At 37.1% G+C, this 24,639-nt stretch overlaps 1 protein-coding gene and 2 pseudogenes across 2 annotated transcripts; all 3 read left to right on the top strand.

Annotated features, from left to right (window-relative positions):
• The first annotated feature begins 3,760 nt into the window (after positions 1 to 3,760).
• On the top strand, positions 3,761 to 7,406 carry LOC114729711 (NAC domain-containing protein 71). Of its 2 annotated transcripts, none has more exons than XM_028916743.1 (3): positions 3,761 to 4,540; positions 5,421 to 5,723; positions 6,557 to 7,406. In XM_028916743.1, the coding sequence occupies exons 1-3, from the start codon at positions 4,082 to 4,084 to the stop codon at positions 6,674 to 6,676; spliced, it is 882 nt and encodes a 293-aa protein (XP_028772576.1). In that variant the 5' UTR covers positions 3,761 to 4,081; the 3' UTR covers positions 6,677 to 7,406. The 2 variants fall into 2 exon arrangements, with proteins under 2 accessions (XP_028772576.1, XP_028772577.1); XM_028916744.1 differs by having other exon boundaries at positions 3,768 to 4,540; positions 6,560 to 7,406.
• Positions 7,407 to 12,755: 5,349 nt separating this feature from the next.
• On the top strand, positions 12,756 to 16,848 carry LOC114729717 (probable E3 ubiquitin-protein ligase RHG1A; annotated as a pseudogene).
• A 3,808-nt stretch (positions 16,849 to 20,656) lies between these two features.
• On the top strand, positions 20,657 to 23,414 carry LOC114729703 (probable serine/threonine-protein kinase At1g01540; annotated as a pseudogene).
• Positions 23,415 to 24,639: the final 1,225 nt, after the last annotated feature.

Raw genomic sequence — 24,639 nt, 5'->3', positions numbered from 1 at the left:
AATAATAATTACTCCTCCAGTTCTTAATATAAGACCTATTTAACTAATTTGATTATATTAAGGAAGTTAGGTAAATTAGTTAATTACAAGAAAAGTGACACATTTTTCCTAAAACACCATAATCATCTTTCTTAATACCCCCTCTCCCTCTTCTACTTGATTATGGTTGAGGGAGTATCTATAGGGGTAATTTAAAGAAAATTAATAAATATGAGAAATGGGTCTTATATTTAGGACCAAAACCAACTTAAAAATTAGGTCCTATGTTAAGGACCAGAGGAGTATTATTTTTTTCAAAGAATGTTTCGAATTTTAAAATTATGACCCGTGCTTTCTAAAAGCACCATTAGTTTTCCTTTAATTATCCCCCAGTCCTTCCAAATGATGTCAAGTTGCATGTAACTTTAGAAAAAGTACCGATCATAATTCCAATTCCTCAATAGTCTTTTTTTTTTTTGGCCAACCTTCAACGGAGTTTTGATTGTTGGGATTCTTTAAGCAGTTATAATTACGTGTGTGATAGTAATTTCTATTTGCGGCGCATGGTTCTTTTATCGTTTGTTTAAAAGAGCATCACTTGGTTTTGTTGGTGTGTGTTTTATGTAGTTTTAAAAGACTTTTTTCCCGCACGGATTGTTATTATGCTGATGTGAGCCTGAAATCGTGTTTCGTGTTTCGTGTTTTTCATATAATAAATCGAACATTATTAACTTGTTTGGCATTTCAGAGATAAATGCAAGAGGGATATATCTGGGGTGCTCAGATGAGTGTCGGATCCCACCTAACGCTCTAAAACGTCAGCACGAGAACCACCAGTGAGATCTCGTCACTCTCATTCGAGATTTTTTTTGTTTCAGGATAATGAGTTCATTTGATCTTGGATTTAATGAATTCATTTAAATTAAAAAATACTAAGATGATTGTTTACATTGGTATTCTCTTAAAAGTTTCATTCCTCATGCTTACCGACACTCCCTTGGCATGGCCAAGTGAAGAGACTGGACGCTTGGACGCTTGTAGCTAGTTGAAATCTTAAAAATAAAAAACGTTGGCTGTTCGAATGTATTCTCAGAGGGGGCGAAACTTGTGGCGGCATTGTTTTTCACATTGCCCGATGATAAAGAAAAAATGCCACGTGCAGTTCTGAGTATGACTGCTGTGTGCTTGGCACCATCGTGTGTTCTAATTGGCCGCATTGATCCATATGATTTAATATTATTGCGGAGGAAGCCTCGGGATACGATATCATGCAGGTGCGGCGGTATCTATACACAGCTTTCTCCTTCCATTTCCCCTCCGCACGTTTCGACTTCTGCGCAAATAATGGTAATATATGCTATAATCATTTATTACTTCCGGTTCTGATTATAAAAACTAATTAATTAATTTAAGAATATTAAAAAAATAAGTTAAGTTAGTTATTTGTAATATATATGTCTTGTTTTTTTATAATATCCTTATTAATCAAGTATATTGGTTAGAATTACCAAGAAAAACTACCTTAGAAAAAAATGTATAAATATAAGAGATAAAATGAATTAAAATCTTATACTTAAAATCAAGATAAAAATCAAATAAGGTCATAGTATTTATAATGGCTGCGTGTTTTCCCTCCCACCTGCACACCTCACTTTTTAATTTATTTGCATGCACTAGAAAATGGTTATAAAAGCGTCTTTAAGTATTGAAATTAACATGATAGTATTAAAATAATATTTAGTTTTTAATATTATCTTTATCAATTAATGTTTACCACATCTAATCATCGTCACAGGGGGTATAAAAAAAATGTATTTTTCTTTCTGAAAAAACTATTGGGCGAGGAGTAAAAGGAACTAAAGACCCTTTCTATTGTAACCCCCCCGGGAAAAAAAGGACACTTCCTGGGAAAGGGCGGCGTTTTTTTTTTTTTTTTTGGCTTGCCGACAGAAAAGTGCCACACAAATGTAAGATTATGGCGACGTGTATGTATATGGCTTTCTGAGCCCTTGCATGTTACATACTCCCTCCTTTTTCATTGCGAAGTGTATCTTTTTTTTGAAAAAAAATTATCGTGAAGTATATCTTTTTTTTTTTTTTATAAGAGACATTTGTTTCAAAATTTACTTATTAATTTTACATTTTACCCTATTTAATTATTTATATTACTCATATCATTATATTTAATTCCCACACATAATATCTTTTCCCCATAAATGAGGATATTTTTGACAAAAAGGTTTTATTTTTTAGGCATTTATTATTATCAACATTTTGAACAATATAATTTGGATAATTATCTCTTATAAAAAGGAATGGATGGAGTAACATACCCTTTGTTAATTCTGGTTTAATCATTTAATCATGTTGAATCGAATACACAAAATTCAAACTAGATATGCCTCGGATTATCTTTCTCTCATCTCGCATCCACATAAATAAACACATGTACTTGTAAACTTAGAATTTATTTAAAATTGTGATCGAAACATCAATTATGATTAAAATATATGAAGTAAGCATCTTTTTAATATTAATAAATGATTGTATAATCAATATTCAATACCACATCACAATAGTATAAATTAGGATACATATATTTTTTTTTCGAGTAAAAAATTAGGGTGCGTGTCATTTCTTTAAATTTTTTGGAGTTCGCTGTGTCTGCCTAAAATCCAAACTTTAATGCCCCTATAATAGGGTCTTTTTCCGGTGTTCAGATAAATTAATGTTATACAGTTACCCCCTGAAAAAAACGCACGCAACTATTTTATGAGTTGAAATTAACGTTACCATAAATGTTGGATCCTAGATTATCTTTCAGCTAGGGTTGCACATAGACAGGGCTAGGCAGGGCAGGACCCTTGCCCGATGTCCAGCCCGAAAAATAAACGGGCTGAAAAATGCAGCCCATTGCCCGGTCCTGTCCATGAAAAGCCCTAGTAAGTTTGGGCAGGATAAATGCGGGCTGGGCTGGGCGGGCTTCCATGCCCAGAAAATCAATATACTATATTATTTAACTAGTTATTTATGTTCTTCTAGATAATAAAATGTAACTTTATATTAAAATGGTAACTTGATTTTAATTTAGTTATTAGCAATTGATATATTATGAAACAACATTTTATAGTTGCTAAGAGGAGTAAACTATGAAAAACAAAAATGTTATTAGTATACTTTATTAAACTTGATTGCTTTTCTAGTTTTTAAAATTTCTTAACCAAATGTAAATATTTTTCCCCCCATAACTCCTAGATACTCATAAGAGCCTGAATCAATTATACAAATTGCTAATAGTCATAATGTTTGCATTAAAAAAGAGAATGGTTATACAAATTGCAGTAAATGATAATAAGTTTACTTTCAAAATCATTTGAAAATAAATAAGTATAATGAATATTGAATGTTAATTTAACAGAGTGTTTGATCCAAGAGATAAATATAAAACAAATAAAATATATAAATAAAATTATATATATTGTTGTGGGTAGGGCCAAATGGGCAGGGCAGCATACTGTGCCCGATGCCCAGCCCTGCCCGACAATATGTCTAGCCTGAATATGCCCAATATATCTTTTGGACCATTTTTTTTAGGATGGACTGGATATTTTTGCGGGTTTGAGCGGGTATAACGGGCTACTGGGCTTCTTGAACACCCTTACTTTCAGCTGAATGTGGAAATGAAGGCAGTTCCCTGTTATGATTTCTGATTGCTCAGCTCTGAAAGGGGCAGGATTGGGATGTCCCAGCCAATTAGGACATGCCAGCACCGGAAGACCGCCACAAGCGTTTCGCTAGAAAGGGGAGTCCACGGAGTTCTCCAATCCCGCCAATCAGAATCTCTGGAAATGCATGCCTCGAGATTTGTGAGCCAAACCAACAGTTTTGTTGACGGCTTGGAACCGATCCTACGCCACGCAGCAATCAGCATGGTCTCGGGCGCAAACACGCGCCCTCTCGCGGCGGCCTTAGAGAAGCTTCATGGGCACGCTTCTTTCCTCGGCATTTCCATACAAAGCCCCTCCTCAGCCCTCACAGTCTCACACTCCTCTCCTCTCGCTCTGTTTCTTGTTTCCCAAAACCCTAATAATCTCTCCAATTCATGGAAGAGCCTCAATGCTCCAGAGCCATTTTGCCTGCCTCACTCCCACCCGGTTGCCGTTTCTATCCTTCTGAAGAGCAGCTCCTCTGTTACTATTTATCCAACAAGAACGCCGGCGGTAATTTCCATGGTTGCGATCTGATCAGGGAGATTGACCTGTACGATTACGATCCTTCCCGATTGCCTGAAATCGCGTGCTTTTCCTATGGTTATCGAGGAAGGAAGAGGCATTGGTACTGTTATACTGCCAGGGTTTTGAAGGGTGCTAGAGGGAAGACTAGGATGGTCAAGACCGGGTATTGGATGAGAAAGGGAGGGGCTAGGAATGTTTTGAATGGCGGTGGGAATGTTGTCCTGGGCACCAGGACCACTTTCGTTTTCTATCTGGGGAGTTCCTCCAAGAACGCTAGCAGGACGAATTGGATGTTGTATGAGTATGCATTAGTTGATCATCTTAAGGTACATGATTTGGACTCATTCTTGGACTTTCCATGCCTCCCTTTGTTCGTGGAGTTTTTTCAATTGAGCTCGACATTACGACTAAAGAATTGCTTACGAAGGTCTCGATTTAATGCTGCGTCTTCGGACGCTATCTAGTTTTGAGTTTATCGCTCGGTTACTCTGTTACTGGATCGGGGATAGGAAAGTGGTCAATTTTCTATTCTCTTCTTATAATTATTTTGATACCATCCATGTGCAATGTCATGGGTAATCTGAAAATCATTGAGAAATTATGAATTGGATTCCTGTCTGAGTATGCACTTACGAAATCGTGTTTGCAGTTTTGTTCTGCGGAACAATTTAATGTATTTCTTGCTGCTGTTAATAATTGAGTTCAATTGTCGCGCTTCATTTTTTGAAAGTTAAAAATTTGGGATTTTCTTGTGATTTTCTCCCTTAATAAACTGTCAACTTCGAAAGCTTCAATTTTTCGGTAATTCAACGGACGAAAGAGAAAATTGTACTTAAGTGACCCTTCCTTGTGTGTGTTATTGGAAGGCACTTAGTATACTTTTTGAGTTATAATTCTTTTGTTTGGTGGCATTTCCCAGATTATAAACCCATAATTTAAGCCTGTTTGTGTTTGTCGAACTCCGAAGTTCATAATTTTGGAGTTAGCACACTATCTTCTATTTGTCTGGCAATCTCTTTTTCTACGCCTTCTGTCTTGAAGCAATTTAGTTACTTCATGTTCTAATCATTACCTTGTGGAAGAGACAAAATTGCTTTCATGTTAAGGTTCCTGGTATTTTCTGTTTGTATTAAGAATTGACATACTTCCTGTATTACTTTAGTTATATTTTTCTCTGATTCCCTCATATCTTTATTTCTCATGCAGGCCTCATTTGTTATTTGTCGAGTGTTTTCTAAAGCATGTCATAAGAATAGTGTGTCAGAGAATGGTATTTGTTCTTGTGCAGAGGAAAGTTTCTCGGCTATACGTCACATCGGCATTCAGCATGATGGATATGTTCCACCTGATATGGTTGAGACTCAAATGCGTGGCGATGGCTCCATTGATAGAAAGATTCCAGTGTCTCCCTTAACACCTCCTAGTGAACTAGATGACAATCAAATTGCGGCTGCATCAGCTTCTGTTGCTACTTTCCAGTGTTGTGCAGGTCCTCAAGACAGTCAAACGGTAATATATATATATATATATATATATATTCATCTTTGCTTTTGCTCTGTTATCTTTATGCTTGTTCTAATATGTGACTTAGGAAAAGAACTATTTTCTTTCTTGTTTATGTACTTGTATTATATTCAGTTTTTATTCTCAAGCTGGGTGTACACACCGGATTTACTGCTGTGAAGTACTTTTTTAATGTAGCTAGCGTTTCGGTTGAACTCATATAGTTCCTTAGCAGTTATTTATTTTTTGTTGTTATTTTTTCCCAAATGTCGATAACAAACGTCTGCATCAGTATGATCTGCATTGTTTGGTCAGAATTAGGGGCTATTGGTGCTGGAAGTCGGTAAATGATTTTTCACATCACTTCTGTGAAGTTACATTTTCACGAAAGAAATGGACAAAATTATATAATGTGGCGGCATTTCTTAGCATCGCATGCTTTTTGGTTGAAGCGTGTCACTGAAACATCATACTTGAATTTCTGGTGCGTGGCATGTCACTGGAAATTCAACTGTGCGAAATTATGCTTTGGAAAATTGGAAATATATAAACGTGTATTTAGTACAATTTTATTTATTATATTTGTCCCTTAGTAAGTTCACATTTGTACTAATAGATAAGTAATCTTTTAAATGGGGAAATCAAGATCACTGTTTAGCAGATATTTCTCGTGTTGACGTGGCAGCTTGGCTGAAGTACGTCCCTGTTTTTGGGCTTTAGATAGCCATTATGTCAATACATCTTATGCATGACACAGTTCTTGATCGTTAACGTAAAAACTAGTGTCATATTTTGTAATTTATTTTTCCTCATGTTTTCCTTTTGCCTATGCTTGTTAGCAGGAAAATGTTTCTGGACTTCCTGGTGGTGGTGCAATATTTGTTGGGGAATTGGCATCTCAGCAAGATTTGCTTTCGATTCTAGAGGAGGATTTCATTGAGTTGGATGATCTAGCTTGATTTAGCTGATTGGGAAAGATAAGTGAATAGTAGTCCTAATCTCACGATACATATGATCTGAAACAGCTGTATTTAGTATGGGTTAACAATCCTGCAAATACACAAGGGTTTAGAATATTAAGTAACCCTTATTTCCCTATACAATGGAGAAGCATAATTTTAAATGAGGTTGCAGCAAATGAAGTGGAAGGGTCACTTCACTTGTTAAGATAGCATGTTGATAGATCAATAGATGATTGTAAATACGCCACCGAACCCATCATGAGGAGTTAATCAGCAGATCTTTAGTTTGGGCATGCAATTTTTTGTTTTCGAGATATCTAATGGAAGGCAATTGCTCTGGAAGATTACATTTAGAGTTTGATATTTTTAGCTTCGTTAAATGAGACATGCAAAAGTTTACACTAGTAGGAGAGGAATGTAAAACAGTCTACCGATTGCCTCATAAGAAGACTTCATTCTTGTAAGCCTAGTGAAAGGCCATGTGCTTAGAGATTGATATACTTGGCTTTGATAAATGGAACTTACAAGCTTCTACACTGGTATAAGCAGAATAAGTGCAATGTACGAAGTGTCTTGCGGGAAGACTTGTTTCCTTCTAGCTTATTGTGTTTGCTGTTTCACATCTTTTCATGTGCAGAGGCAATATCAGGTTACTATCAGTTATGGATCTCCACAAGTGTTAAAATACAATATCTCGTTATGTTAAAATATGATATCTTATTTGCTACCTGAAAATTTGTTCGCTACTTCAAATTGGTTGAGTTCTTTTATACTCATAATACTAGGTAATAGATTAGGTAGCTTGAACGTAACAAAATACCGGGAAAAGATCCTCTAAAGAACAGGGTGCATCTTAGAAAGATGGATAGAAACGCACAGAGTTGATCATTGTTGATGATAAAACTAATGGTTTCAAATTTTATAAATCAGGAACAACCTAATAGCAATATATGGATATATGAAAATCAACTCCCCTGATTTGCTTGCCAAAGGCTACTAGGTGCACTTCAATCACATTTTAGAGGAGCCTGATGCCAGAATATATTGACTGCTATGTAATACTTGGTGTGTGTTGACAGCATCTGGTTTTTATCAGGATCAATTATGTCTTTAAACACAGGTTATATCTAATTATTTACATATTATTGGTCTGTTATTTGGTGTTACCAAAATCGTGTTTTGCACAGTTGGTGCCGTAAAGTTTTTGCCTGCTCACTGCAGCATGTGGTTGACATCATTTTCAGGATAAAAAATTCCTGAGATCCGTCTGCATGTAGTGTTTTTTCAATTCTAAAGACATTTCTGAACAGTTGTGTTTACTTTTGTTCTTAAAATTTGGGGAAATGTCGATATCTTGGACAGAGTTAAACAAGTTATTTGAGATTGTTGTTTTACTTGGCTGTGAAAGTTCAAATTTTGACTCATCTATTCTTTCTCTTCCTTAATTATGATTCTATTAGGGTGGCTGATGCCTCGTTGCTGGACAGCCATGATAGCTGCTGGAGTTTCCTCTTCTCAAATAAATTAAGAAAAAATCTTAAATAGAGTCTAGACTTTTATTTAAGGCATCGTGTCCCTTTTTTTTTTTTTTTTCCCCAACTGTATCATTGAATAGGTTAATGATGACTGATCTATGGTTGGTGTTTGTGGTGCTGGCTAATAAATACTTTCTAACTCGTCTACGTTCCATTGAAGTGTAAGCTTGGTATTGATACATCAGCTTCCGAATAAAGATGCTTGACCTGATAGGAATTCCAACTTTGTGTAATGACGGTTTTTTACTTTTTTCTCCTGGGTTTCTGGGTATAGACTTAGAGAGTGTGACGATGTTATCATAGTTTAAGCTTGCCCGAAATCAACTTTTTGTGCCAGCTTGATCATCTCGTTAGTGGTGTAACAAAGCTTGAAAAGATACAGAGTTGTTATCCTCGGGAGTCTTCTTGTGGTTGTGTTATACACACCGTGATTTATGTCTCTTGCTCCGTTTGCCTCTAGTTTGAACAGGGATTGGTTAGTGACATCAGAATTCACATTCATAAAAAAGCCTCAACAGGGTTTGCAGTGGCGAGTGCTTTTTCAGCTAATTTGAGTGGATAGCATTGGTCCTTTGATTCTCCCTTGCTTTCCAATGTTAACGTGTCAACGTGTGAACACTTATTATCTCATGATTTATGACTCATATAATGCAGCACCAATTTCGCAACTAACTTTACTAGTGGGTGGTCTTATTTCACAATTGGATCAGGGTGCGTTGTTTCTCTGGTGTGTAGGCGTATGTGCATCAGTTTGGCCCGTGAGGCGTAACAGTCGATTATAATTCAATTTAATGCACCTTGTGACGGCAACAGAGTGTGGTGGATGCAGGGCAAAAGGTAGCTCCATGTCCCATCCCCTGCACCCGAAGCATGTGCATACTCTTTCGCTGCACATGCCACTTATTTATCGCTGCTTAGCTCATGCTTTCCCCTTTTAGCGCTTGTAAAATCTGCTTCCTTTGAACCTTACCGCGCTGTTCACCAACTATTAATGCCTTGCTCCATTACTCCACTCTCCACCCTCTTTTGCTGACGCAACTGCAAAATATATCGGTTTCGTAAAGCACCGGCGAAATTATTAGTACTACTACTACTGTTACATTTTCCCAGTGCCTGCCAGCCGAACCAGGAGGATATATATAAATATACATCTGCTTTGTGACCTCAAAAACTGATTGTGAGGATTCAAAGCCATTATATGTTTTCTTGTATGCAAGAGCTAAGAGGTCATAAATTCAATCTCTCCTGTAACTTTAATCCGTTAGTGTCTGCTTTTTTAATTTAAAAATAAATAAGTGTGAGAAGTGGACGGGATCACTTTTCTGAGAACCGAACTGGACCGATTGCTTTGATTCATTCAGCTGCCTGACGTCTGGTTTAATACGGGGAAAATCAAAGGGCTGGAAAATCGGTCGAACCGACCTCGAAATTGTATGACCATCACTGTGGATAAAGAATGTGTCGTGCCTATAGAGAGACATTGTCCTTTTTTCCTTTGATCATATACTCTCTTCAGATAATATTCTTTTGTATTATTATAGATAAATATTTTCATTATTTTAAGCCATTATCTCAACTAGCATAATGATTATTTATATTTTTGCTAACATCTGATGTATACATATCACCGAATTATGGGTTATCCTTATTTTATGCTGGGATGATATTTGATACTCGATACTTATTTTTATTTTTATGGATGGGGGGGATCCTGCTGGTTTTCAAAGGAACTTGGTTCAGTTAATCTTGACCCCTCTATCTAACAGACTCCTTGGGAGACGGCAGGCAAAGTAATTAGCTTTTTTGACATTAAAAAAATCAACAAAAAATTTGGTGGAGAAAGGAAGCACAGAGATGGCCGAAATAGTTGAAGAAAGAATAAATAGTGAAAGATATATGGAAGCTTTAGCCGAAGAAGAACCTGCCTTTGTGTAACGTGTTTGGCCAATAAAAAGGAGACAACAGAATTGACAGTTGCCACTTGCCGAGGTGAAGGCTATTGTATTGGATTCGTTGTTCACACCAAAAACTTAATGTGCAAAGTAGGTGGCCTCGTCGGTTCTTTCCCTTCACCCAAAAGTTACAAGAGCAATGACCGTTTGGTTATAGGCTGCACCTATAAACGCACTGACATGAAATATAGCCACCCTATCATGTACATGTTTTTGTCATTTCATTTCCTAACCCATAAATTATGGGTTCATCACAAAGAAAGAGTCCTTACATATAGTCAAAGATTCATACAAAGCGAGCGCGTATTCAAAAAGGATGGCAAATTCTGCTCACCAGGTCCGAGTCCTAATTATGATAGCTAATTCCACGTGTGTAGTAATCATCATATTGTTTTTCTGGTGGTAGCACATTAAACTAAACCGGACCTAAAGTCATGCCTCGCGACAAAAAGAAAGGCATGTGAACATGAATGTGATTTGAATGGCAAAGGCAAAGAGAGAAGTCAGGGGTGGTTGGCGTGAAGGGTATGGAAACGCAGGGTGTACTCCCTCTTTCTCTCTGCGCTGTCTCGTTAATGCTTTTACTTTGAGAGAGGGAAAGTAAAAACACGGAAGTAAGCGGCCAAACAGAAGCCTCCTGCCTGTGGCTTTTTCTCTTCAGCTCTGATCATCTCAGAGTGAAGTTAAAGTTAGATAGATTAGATTTTAATTATATTGGATCCTATTACTGATTCCATTTTTGTATCTAAATATCACGAATGAATACTTTCACACCTCAGGTAAGGTCTTGGATTTGATAGAAGTTTAAAATTAAATAACATCCACGTCACTCTTAAATAAAATGTCATATGCAAATTTTGTGAATAACATGTCAAATCTAAATTAATTGATAATGATAATATTATGGTGATTTGTTACCCAAAATAAACAAATTTAAATGAGCTCATCATTATCAGTACATGATAATTTCTCCACTTTCTTTAAAATAATTTTTTTGACCGTAGCTTAAAAAGATTACTGCCCCTATTTTAGTTCCCCTTCTATCTTTGTTTTTATATCTTCCACCAAGAGCCTCTGTCTTCTACCCCTTCCGTTTCTGTGGGGCTGTTCTTTGCCTCTTTCGTTCCCTCAAATAATTAATCAATAGAAATTTGCTATCTCTCGGACTCGGAGCATAGGCGAGCGCTTGCCTGCTTTTATTCCCGGAGTTTTCAGCCTCTGATTTTCCAATAGATCAGGATTTTTGATTTCATCTGGTAAGTTTTCAAGGCATTCCCCGAGTTCTTATTTTTGTTTTCATGGGCCTGTCGGTCGGTGATTTAGCAGGATTCAAGCTATATCAAGTTTGATTCTTCCTGTAGTTTTCGGTATTTTTAGGGTTTAATTAGACCATCTAGCGTTTCAAATTTTCTGGGGCTGTGTGGGTTGCTCTTGAGTCGTTCACGCCATATCCATAATCGGTTTTATAAATTGAACTTTGTGGGGTTTAGGACCGCCTGTTCAGCCTGGTCTTGAAAGGACTGAACTCAGTTGTTGTTGGTGGAGGAAACTCAAATCTGTTTTTTCACTTCCCTGGAAAGGAGTTAACTTTATTGTATGTCTGTCATTTTGTTTCTTTCTTGGATAATTTTCCCCGGCTGTAATCACATGGCAATACTGCATTTGTAGAATTTATTTACACGTTCAAATTTTATGCTGTTTAATTCCTCATTCTCGCTGTAATGTTTGGAAATGAAAATGCATACATATTATGCATCATGGGGCTATAAACGTCGTTGACCTAATCATATCGGCGCTACTTATGGCTATGAGTTTTATAATTTAAGAGATATCCGCTTTATCAATTTGTAGCATGATGTTCTGGCAGCATGTAAACTATTTGGGAGGAACTTTGCAGTTGATATATACTCCCTCCGTTTCTTATTATAAGAACATTTGATGCTTATGGCATGTTCCTATATATAAGAGACACTTAAAAGTTTCTCTACTTTTTTGTGTTGATTTCCTATTTTACCCATATTTATGTCTCCACTCACACTCTCTCTCCTTCCCACTTCTCTTTCTTTAATAATTTACTATTGTTCTCTCTCATGTTCTCTTTTCTTATTAATGAGGGTATTTTTGGAAAAGAAATTATACTTTTTACACATTATTGTTCTTAACTAATTTTAACTGTTTTTTGATCAACGTAATTCAGTTATTCGTCTCTTATAATAAGGAACGGAGGGAGTAGCATTTTACTAAAGCAGTTCGGAATATATCATTGTGATAAGCAAGAACCATTTGCAAATTTTAGACATCACAACATTCAGGAATATTCTTAGATTCTTAGATAGTAATGCATGTAATAATAAATATTTTATGCGTTTTGAAATCATATGGTGCATGACAGCCAATTGTTACTATTTGATGTCACTTTAAGAATTACCCAGTCATGGAGCTGTTTGAGGCAAGCCATTTTTTATGCCTACTGATCACTTCCTTTTATTGCAGGGATTTTTTTCAAACAGTGACATGATGCTCTATTGAGGAATTCTTTTTATACATTTATTAACCTCTATTGAACGGGGAAACTTACAGATTCTCCCAATGCAAGGGAGGGGTAGAATAGGTTCCTTGCCTGAAACCTTGGAATTTGATTGCGGATCTACTTCAAGTAATGCTACTGTGGATCAGCAGGTTTTCTGGGATAGCATGACGAATCCTGTAGAAAATCAAGTGCCTCAATTTATGCTTTCGCCTGGTGATATGAACCCATTGTATGCAAATTCAATTAACCATGAATGGAAAAGCATGAATAATTGGAGAATGGGTGAGCCAAGTTCCAGTGGTTCACATATTGCAATTGACAATGACGAGCAGAAAAGAGAATATGGATGGTCATCTTCAACAAGTGTTGATGCTGTTGATGGTTCAAGATTAGAGCGGCACTTTGAATCAACCAATTTAGTTTCTTTGGACAATGTCAATACAAGTCCTATGTGTATGAACAACTCCAACCCTCATTCTGTAACTCAGAATATCAACCTAAATGCCAGTTCAGCAGACACTGGCCATAATATGGGGCAACATCTTGAGCATCCTGGCTTGAACAAAGCAAGTGGATCAGTAAATGAGCCTATCCCACCTATTGTTGGTCCCGCACTGTTTTCTCATCCTTCTGGAAGTAACTTGGTAGATAATAGTAATGGTAGGGCTCTTGATGCCCGGCGTGCATCTTGTAAAAGAAAGACTGTTGAAGGATATGTTGGACAATCTTCAGGCGGGGAAAGTTCTAGCTGCAGCCAGTATATAGAAAGCAGTGCTTGGCGTACACGTCCTACTATAGTAATTCTCGAGTTGTATAGCTCGAGCAGTTTAAGCAATCTGCTTGTCAGCACAGATAAGTTCAAGACATGGCCCAGATGTGGGCAATGAATCTCCAGAGAGCTTTAATAATCTGAATGTCGCAGGAAGCTCTAATAGCTTCCTCAGGAATTCCCGTTTGAGGATAAATCCTTCAAACCAACAGGATTCCATTCCTTATGTTGCATTGTCAAATGGCAGTGTAACTAGGCATTCTGCAATCCCTTCATCTCTGACACAAAGTTTTCATCCTGTTGGTAATTCTCTGGATTTGAGGGCAGCACCATCTGGAGATGATCTGGTTCCTCAAAGCCAGCCCCTCGGAATTAGTTCTTCTTTACACAGGAATATGCCATCATTTAGATGGAGTGGCAGCTCTAACTCAAGAAACAGCCATTTGTCAAACTCAATGATCAGGTCAGACAGGGATAATCTACTACACGAAGAAGCAAGCTCAAGAAGCATGTCTGGAAGCATATTTGAACATCCAATGTCTGTGCCAGTGGCTGATTTAAGAAATTCAGCTCGAAATCCAACCAACAGAGCTTCAAGTAGTGCAAATTTAAATATACCAGGAAATGTTGCTTCCTCACTGCATACCAGGTCAAGTTCAGCTATCAATTCACTATCTGCTCCGTCCTGGCTTTCTCGTCCCAATCCTGTACATCATCCACGGAGGTTATCTGATTATGTTCGTAGATCATTGTTGTCTACTGGTTCTGAGGCTGCTGGAAGTTTCAGCAATAGCAATTTTTTCTTGCACTCTGCTCCTATTGCTTCATCTGAAGCAAGAGCCCCATCATCTCGAGCTGGTAGTCAAGGACGTCATCAGTCACACTCAAGATCATCATGGGTGGAGAGGCGAGGTGATATTAACTTCAGACTTCCCTATTCATTGCAAACTCTGGCTGTTGCCAGTGAAGGAAGTAGTAGACTTGTATCTGAGGTCTGTACTTAACTCTGTTTTCTTGCTTTTAAATAGTTGTGTTAAAACGCCTTGTACACCCGCGCACACAAGCATCACCAAGAGTTAGGGAAAATTAAATGAGGAAGGATTTTACGTTTGGAATTACACAAATATAAGATGGTATGGTATGAGTTCTGCCAAAAGTTCAGGCACTGATATAGGCCAAAACCCAGCACCAATTACCCCACCCAGAAAATGACCATGAATGGGAAAGAAAGACAACTGGCTTTCTAGAGGCAAGTGTGCTTCACCCTTTTTTGTAACAAAAAATGTTATGTCTTCTTTCTGATGCTGAATTACTCACAGAATTCCTTCCAACCACTTCCTACTATGGCAGCACCAATCGTTCGCCTTGTCTCCCTATTCCTTGTTTTGGTTATATATCTTGGTACTATCCCTTGGTCCAGTGGTTACAGCTTCCTCTGAACTGTTACTTCCCTTTTGGCCACTTGCTACACAAGTTTTTGGGGTGCGTGCTGGCTGATTTGGGTGGTTAATCCAATCAACTTACATTCTGTGTTATTGGATGGCATAATTGTTATCAATGAATATCTCAAGCATATGGATGCATCTGGTTGATAGCAGCCCCCTTTTCTATGTTATTTAAATGTACGTTTAATAAATTGTGCTTGGAGAAACTGGCCTACATGACAACTGTGGTTTTCAACTTCGCATTTCACTCCCATTGTATGTTCGCTAGTTCAGACTTTACATCTTCCTTTATTCAGCCCATACGTACATATTATTCCTCTATAATTAATCAACGAGTTTGTACTTGTGCCTGCTAGTTAGCTCATTTTTAACATAATTGAAGTTGTGGTAGTATGGTCAGGCCCACTGAGAAGTGAAAGACAATTATACCCCTATTCTGCCAGCTTCAGGCAATTATTTTTTGTCAACTGTTCTGTTAACCTTGACACGTTCATTTTTCTTTTGTTGCACAGCTCCGCAGTGTTTTGGGCCTCATGCGTAGGGGAGGGAGCCTTCGGTTTGAGGTAAGTTTTCCTAAGTAAATAGTATACATGGACAAGGCACAAATGTTGAATAAAATTTTCTCCTTTTTCTCTGGTCTAGTTTAATGTACCGAACGGATTCAAAATTGATTTGATTTTTCCTCAACTCCGACTAAAAGACATATTTCTTGTTGCAGAGCATTTATTATTGAATGGTTAAATTTGGCCTTAACTGACTGACCTAAAAAAGATCACGTTTACTTAGTTTTACTTCCGATCAGACTTGCACTTGGATTTCCAAAGTTATACTTTAATAGCTGGCAGACTTTGGGCCTGCTTTTGATGGAGTGGAATTGCCTCTGCATTCAAATCCTGCTCCTTCCCTGACTGCATGCATGAATCTTTATCCTTCAGTTTTCTTTTTTGATTTATTTTGACTATTTATGTGCTTTGCTAATCAACAAAGATGTGCTTTTGTTTTGTGACAGGATTTTATGATCTTTGACCATTCAGTATTTTCTGGAATGGCTGATATTCATGACCGGCACAGGGACATGCGACTTGATGTCGATAACATGTCTTACGAGGTAGAAAAAAGTTCCAAATTTTGATGCATATGCGTACTCTTTTTACTGCCTTGAGCCCTTAACAACCCCCGCCCAAAAAAAAAATCGAATTTGAAGTTGATGTTTCATCTGGTGAATTCCTCGACATATAACTTAAAAAAATATCGCAGGAGTTACTGGCTCTGGAAGAAAGGATTGGAAATGTGAGTACCGGATTGAGCGAGGAAACTATATTGAAACTACTGAAACAGAGGAAGTATTCAGTTGAAGGAGGGTGTCAATGTGAGGCAGAACCCTGCTGTGTGTGTCAGGTGAATATGAATAACCGGCTTCCGGTGCTTTGCCCTCTACATGCTTGTATAATATTCTGAAGCATATGGTTCCTTAACTCGTGTGCAGGAAGAGTTTGACAATGGAGATGACGTTGGAAAGCTTGACTGTGGCCATGATTACCATACCAACTGCATCAAACAGTGGCTAATGCAGAAGAATCTGTGTCCCATTTGTAAGACAACGGGCTTGTCAGCGTGAGATTTGTTTCTTGATCCCTCGACAATTTTATCTCCGAAGATGGAGATGAAAGGAAAGGTGAAGATGAAGTGAACTAGCATAGCTACCTCAGAAATTTTGGTTAATTGAAACGAGAATCGGGTGCTTCTATTGCTTCGTTTACTATGTGCAGACTAGTAAATGGCTGCTCCGTAGCACCCATTCTGCTTTCGAAAGCTTTCCTTCATCCGCCCCTCGATTTCTTGTTATAGTATATTTGTTTTATATTTATCCAAGGCCAATGATCTCCACATGTCACTGATAATTGGTGTTGAATCAATTGTTATTGGCCTTGATCTCTAGTCGATATGGCTCTGTCTACAATCTTCTGTAAAAAAATTGCTACATTGTTCATGGGCCTCCAATTGGATATTTGGGGCTAAATTTTAAGCTTAATTCTAGTATTCCTTCCGTCCCTTTTATAAGTAACATTAGATTCTAGCCCCTCTTTATAAGCAACATTGGATTCTGTTCTGTTACAGAAATTAAAATGTTAGTTAAAGACAACAACAAATAGGTACAAATTAAAAGTTTTTTCCCCCCAAAATATCCGTATTTATAGGAGAGAGAGAATATAACAAAGAATAAGAAAATTAGTATTCTTTTAGTCTTATTTATAAGTTATTTTTAATATGTTTTACACAAATAAAAAAAATCTTAAATTTTGTTAACTCTAGTTTGAAATGTAATAATTTTTCAACTTTATTTTTATTTAATATATATTATACCTCATAAATAAAATTAACATAATAATAAATAAAAGGTGAAATTGTGTATCTATATAAAAAAATTTCTTTCAATGCCTTATAAATAGAATTAGAGGAGTATAATAAGTAGAACTGTGAAAAAGAGAAAATACAAATAGAAATGGTGGTTTGAAAAGAAGATGATAAATATATTGAGTACTAATGTAAGTTATTAATAGAGACAGAGTAAAAAATTTATTACAAAAATTAAGACAACTTATAATAGTTGTTATTTATAAAAAGAGGAGGGGAGTAGAAATTCTCTGAAGTTGTAGAAACACCTTTGTGCTGTCTTGTTTCACAGTTTTCATTGAACTTAGTTGATATTAATGAAAAAGGAAGAGGTTTTAAATAATTCTTCATTTAACAATGAGGCTGTAAGTTCGAGTAACCTAGTAGTATGAAGTTATGATTGGGAGATTATCGGTTTGATGAGAGTGGAAATGGTGCAAGTGCAAAGTGATTTTCTTTCGCTGCTTGGGTTTGGGCATTTTCAATGTGATGGAAATGAAATGAAATGGAATGTCATTCTTCGAAATGACAGGGGAAGTTACCATCCTTCTCTCATTAAATTGAACGTGACCAGTAGTACAGAAGGGCAGATAAAAGAGCCCCACTCATTTAATTTGATGCCTGCACAACTACTATAACTGGTCATGGTAAATGTGGTTTTCCCAGTTATGCACGCATCAAAATCAAAGGCTGCTTTTCTGACTTTGGCCACTTTCACTTTAATCAGTGGCTTTTACTCTTTATAGTATGTAACAACATTTTTTGGTCCAAAAAAATTTAAAAACTTCTCATGCGTATTAAAGTGTAAAAAATATTTCAGTCTTCTTACCTAGTTTATTGAAAAATAAGAAATCAGAATAAAAGAAAATGGGCAAAATGTTTTGTATTTTAGTATTATTTTTACTTGGTTAAACCTGTGTCCTATACAATAGTAACATCTTACTTTCTTTTCATATGGTATTAAATGTAATCAGGACTCAAATTTTCAATTCCCTTCTAAATTATATATGAAAAGTGATCCGTTTACAGTGAATGTGACGCGAAATCTCCATCAAAACCTAACCACCTAGAAAAGAGAACCAAAGGGTCGAGGGCATTCAGTCCAAAAAAAAAAAAAAGGGTCGAGGGCAAGAATAGAAATAATGATTAGGGTTGCATAACACTATATCCAACATGAATATTGGATAATACTACTCTGGTTCTATTTATAGGGCAGAAAGAGAAGGTTTTTTTTTATCCTATTTATAGGGCACTTCATTAACTTTTCAGTGTGAATGTACTATTTTGTCCTTCATTTATTATAATGTAAGTAGTTATCTTTTTTGAAAGGAGTATATATTAAATAGGGGTGAAGTTGGAAAGTTGCTATATTTTAATGGAGAGTTAATGCAGTTTAAGGTTTTTTTTGGTTTGTGTGAAACATGTTGGAAGTGCCTTATAAATAGGACCAGAGGAGTACATCACATTCCATTATGAGACTGATTTTTTTTTGGCCAATATAATGAGACTGATTCAAACAATATTAAATGAAGTATTGATTCCAATGGGGCTGGATGGTTTAGGATAATTGATTAAGGCACCTTTGGATGTTTGCCCAAACCATGGTTTGGGTAAAAAACTACCCAAACAGTCATTCCAAAAACCAAACCATGGTTTTGGGTTAAAACCATGGTTTTGACTCCAAAACCATGGTTTTGAAAAAAGCAAAAAATTTTTGCTTTTGAAGAAAGAGGGAGAGTGTGAGAGCCTATAGGATATGTATCTTGTTATTTTTTTTATAAACATATTTTTTTATAAACATATTTAATCTTATATTTTATAAATATATATACATATTAATTATTTATTATTATATTATCTTATGTATTATTAATTATGTTGGTAAAATATATTATAATATTTTATTCCTTCAAATTAAAATATATCATAAAATCTATTTTCTATAATTATCATATTAACTTATGTCTTTTTTTTTAGTAATTGTGTATATAAAAAGTGCTTCTGATAACAACTATCCAAACACTCTCACTTTTCAAATCACTCGAATCTATTCTTCACAGAATCTATTCTCCAGAATCACTTTTCAAATCACGGTTTGGTTTCATCCAAACACACCCTAATTGTTATGGGGTTGGAGTGAGTGTTTGAAAAGCAACACGGTTTCCAAATTCCTGTTAGCTATTCTGAAGAATCCAAGCTTGGCGTTGGAAGAAAATTACAGGGAGAAAGTTGAGGTGATTGGATGAGGCGGCGAAAAGGAGGAGGTAGGAGAGAGTGGGCCCACGTCCATCTTCCCGTTTGTCTGTTTTCTTCTCTTTAGGGGAGGGTTGGGGGGCCCACCTTTGTGAGCAGTAGATTATGTTGATGTTGGTATTCACCCGTGATATCAGCCCACATCCGACAGCCCGGTTTGAGTTTGACACCCATCCACCCTTCATTACGACAGATCATGCTGGTCCCACCTCCCTCGCAACTTAGATATCACAATATCATTGGCAGTTAAACAATTTAATTTAATTTAATTGTTTTTGGTTTTTATAAAAAAATCCATACCATTCACTAACATAATATTGAAATGAGCCATTCTTTCTCCATAGGATAAGAGAATTTGGATCTTTCCTCATGACTAGTATGGATTGTCCATTCTCATAATTATTTCTTTAAAAAAGTTAATCTAAATAAAATCGAGGAAATTCCAATAAAATAAAATCATTTTAAATTCTGGAAGTTATTATAAGTGAAAAGTCTGAGTTCTGGATCCCCCGAGTGCCAAACCTAGGAGGCACTAAAGTGAACTTCACACATATAGTTTGATTATGACACATTGATGTCAAAGAAATACTATAAATTTCATGCTCAAGCTTTAAATTCATGAATTCATTCACGGGTTGAAAATTAATCACGACCAACCAACACTAAGAAAGTCCAGAGCAAGGGTCAACCTTCCCAGATGATTAATTTCATTGATTAAATTAAAATAATAAAATAGAGCACCCGGTGGGCATCTTGACTTTTCGATGCTCCCTGCATTATAAAATGAAGTCGATTCCTGGAAAGGCCGATGCTTTTAGAATTTTATAATCAAAATGGTATGGGTATCAGTACTAATCCCGACAACAGGATTTCATAAACATTTAGACAATCCCCTAATACGGCGTATCTATCTCTTTACACAGTGGCTTCTGACCCAAACATGAAATTAGAAGCAGACAGGGTTTTGATGCTGCTGAGACGCTAAGTGCAACTATCCTTACTTTCTGGGAATAAATCAGAACATCGTTTTGGAACACACAGAAGGGAAGGGGCCTCACAGAGAAAATAGTAAAACACTTCATAGTGGGAAATTTCCTCGTCTATTATACAAGTCCCATCATGCCAGCTCCATTCCTTCTCTGTCTAAACCCCACTTCGTTCCACTGCCACACCCACTCTCCGTCCTTCTAACATCTTGCTGTACCTTCTTCTTCCTCTGCCTCTTTAGCGGCCTGATTCTATCAACATGCCTGCGACTGTGTTAGCCAATTAAATTAAATCCCTGTTGAGAGGAAGGAAGAGGAGAGAGCAATGACGAACTATGTGTTTCTGAACGATCAGCTTTCGACGCACACCTCAATTTTTGGGTTACGATTGTGGGTTGTGCTGGGCATTTGCGTAGGAGCAGCTATAGTTATTGTTCTGTTTCTCATATCTCTCTGGTTCACCAAGCGCAACAACAATTCCTCCAACCACAACTCTTCACACAATCCTACCATTCCGAATGTCTCTAAGGAGATCCAGGAAATCAGGATTGACCCTTCGGGTGACCCAAGCCATGGAAAGTCCGACTCGTATCCAGAAGCAGAGGCTAAGGCGGATGGGGCCCAAGCCATGCTCGTTCAGCAGCAGGGGGATGGTAGCCAAAGAATTCACATAGAGATTGGTAAAGATCACCGGATTTCGTATCCTGAGAAGGGTGGTGGTTCATCGCATGGAAGTGGTGACCAGGGTTCAATTTCTGTGCCTGAGGTTTCGCATTTGGGGTGGGGCCATTGGTACACTCTCAGAGAGCTCGAGGTCTCTACCAACGGTTTGCGGACGAGAACGTCGTAGGTGAAGGCGGCTACGGAATTGTTTATCGCGGGGTGTTGGAGGATGATACCAAAGTTGCGATTAAGAATTTGCTGAACAACAGGTAAGCCGTACTTGATTGTAATCTTCTTTGTCATATGGTATAAGTTGTTATGGACTCCATCTTCCATTAAATGGTTTGCGCACTGATGTTGTAGGGGACAAGCTGAAAAGGAATTTAAGGTAGAAGTTGAAGCAATTGGACGTGTTCGGCACAAGAATTTGGTGAGGTTACTTGGATATTGTGTTGAAGGAGCCCATCGGTATGTTTTTCATTGTTCATTATTTACATCTTTGATTTCCCTTTATAGTTGTTAAGACTTTCAAACTACTCTGCGCTGGATGCCTAAACATTTTGCGCCAAATTTCACCTGAATGTACTAAAAATATTGCAGGATGCTTGTGTACGAGTATGTGAACAATGGAAACCTAGAACAGTGGCTTCACGGGGACCTTGGGCCTTCTAGCCCTCTGACATGGGATATTCGCATGAATATAATACTTGGAACAGCTAAAGGGTATGCATTTCCGTGAATTTCTCTTTTTCTCTCCAACATTATTTCTTGTTTTACGTGATTGCAAATTGACGACGGGGGAATATGTAGGTTGACATACCTTCACGAGGGACTCGAACCTAAGGTGGTTCACCGTGATATCAAGTCAAGCAACATATTGCTCGATAAGCAATGGAATCCAAAAGTCTCTGATTTTGGCCTTGCAAAGCTCTTGGGATCAGAGAGAAGTTATGTAACAACACGTGTGATGGGAACATTCGGGTCAGTTTGATTTCTTCTTAGAAAAAATATTAAAACATTGTTTTTAACAGTGGTGACCTGGACCTCACTGGACAGGTGACTTGGTCTGTTTCACAGGTATGTAGCTCCAGAATATGCCAGTACTGGCATGTTAAACGAAAGAAGTGATGTGTACAGCTTTGGTGTGCTTATCATGGAGATAATTTCTGGAAGAAACCCGGTCGATTACAGCCGGCCTCCTGGAGAGGTTTGTCTGGTGATTTTATACGAGTATCATGTCACGAGGTCATTTCAAGCATACTCCACCCTCAAATGTGCTATTTCTGGTAATAATTGAGGATTCAATCTTGTAGGTGAACCTGGTTGAGTGGCTGAAGTCCATGGTTGCTAGCCGGAATGCAGAGGCGGCGCTTGATCCTAGGCTACCTGAGAAGCCTTCTTCAAGGGCACTGAAGCGTGCTTTATTAGTAGCTCTGAGATGTGTGGATCCAAATGCCCAGAAAAGGCCAAAGATGGGCCATATTATACATATGCTTGAAGCTGATGAGTTCCCTTTTCGAGATGTAAGTCTGTAAATTTCTCATTTCCATCTACATCTCTGCTACATTTTAGGTATGAAGCATGCCTTACCAAGAACTTTTCTGCATCACGACGGATCTTTTCTTGTCCACAAACAAATTGTTATGACTTGTTAATCTTGTTTGTTTTCTTCCTTAAAAGAACAGTGTCTTATGTCTCCAAACAGACAAATTTAGATCATTATTGCAGTGCGCCATGCTCTCTTCCTCTGTTCAGGCGTCACTTTGATTGTCAATTGTAACTCTTTTAGGACCGAAGAACCGGAAGGGAAAACGGACGCTCCCAGCGGATGAGCACGAGAGATGGGTTGAAGGATAAGCAAATATGTGAATCAGGTGAAAGTAGTGGATATGAAAGTAGTGTCCAAACTAGCAAGTCCATAAGCAGAAACCAAGAAACCGAAGACCAGTAGCCTTTCTGGAGCTGATTCACAAGACAACAAGGTGAATTGACGCCAAATATAGAGATGACACGAACATCATTTACTCTCCTGTATGTATTATTCGTGTATGCTTGCCTGGTTTTTTTGTAGATTCTGCAGGAATGCTTATTTGCCTTCTGGTATTAACTTGTATCTCAAGATATTCCGGTTCCTCTAATGTGTTGTCTAAATATTGTAGAGGGAAAGAATTCTTTTAATCTTATTAGACATGTTATTTACTTTGATTGGTACGAGTGTGTCATCAAAGCCAACATTCACTTGAAATGTATTCTTTTGTTTTTGCAATATGAGCTTCTAAAGATACGCATGCTGCTATTTGATGTTCAATGGCGATTACTTAGTCCCTTGCAAGAAAGAAGAATAAGATTTCATGACTTCTTAGAAATGATTTGATAAGCTAAATATATTGTTATCATGGTAGATTGTTTATTCAGAGGTTAGTGATAATATCTTGACTGTAAAGGGCTAAGCTGCAGAGCGGCCTCTTTAATACATGCCTGATTATTAATGAATGATTATCAGATAGAAGTACAGCGCCATAGACACCTCTTCTTATGATACTAATTCTGCTGGGACATCGTATCCCATAAAAGCGATGTGCTCGTGTATTAATTTTAATGACACAAATTCTCTTGATTAAAGTTCCTGCTATACTAGTACACTTTATGTTGTTGGTTGCGCAGTTATGTTTATAAAAAGCTTTGGTCCCACGCCTATTCAAGACATGTCGTCAAGTTTTGCAATGTTAAGTCTTCAAACATGATTGTACTTTTTGTCTTTTTGGTCAATAAACATGATTTTGTCCGCAAAGACGCTTGGAATCGCAAGGGCCCAGGCTAAACTGTAAGGGTAGATTTAGTCTTAGTGCTTATTTGGCATCATGATTGGGTCCAAAAACACTTATTCATATAATTTGAGACAAATTATTTTTTAATATTTATCTCGTATTTTATAAATTATGATTTTGATCTCGTAAATCATGATTAAAAAATTACTTTTGAAGGATTCTTCCCTCGTTCCAAACAAGCACTTAATGGATACATTAAAAAAAAAAAAGCAGCTTTCCATTTATCAAAATTCTATTTCAAGAGATGGGGAGCGGCAGATAAAATGAATACTGGTAGGTTACTGTCGGGGCCAAAAAAATTAGAAAGCAAAAGATTAATTAATGAAGAAAGGAATAATTATTAATAATTATAGCAAGGAATAACCTCAGACTGCGATTGGAAATGGCAAGAAAAAGCATTGCTGTACTGTGGCTCGACAACAAAAATTTCTTTTTCTGTTATTGGTAAACCCAAAAAAAAATCCTAAACCAGTGGCTCATGGAATGCAATTTTTATTTCTGCAAAAGAATCATTGCTGGTGGCTGGGGGAATATTTAAAATATTTGGGAAAAAGTAGGTACATGGTTCAAGATTTTCTCAATCAACTGGTCAAGTTACAGGCATT

Source organism: Neltuma alba, unplaced genomic scaffold (genome assembly GCF_004799145.2).
Source record: "Neltuma alba isolate B1F8T4 unplaced genomic scaffold, ASM479914v2 tig00012665_pilon, whole genome shotgun sequence".
NCBI lineage: Eukaryota > Viridiplantae > Streptophyta > Magnoliopsida > Fabales > Fabaceae > Neltuma > Neltuma alba.
The sequence above is the reverse complement of the archived record's forward strand: the minus strand, read 5'-3'. Positions and strand labels throughout refer to the sequence as shown.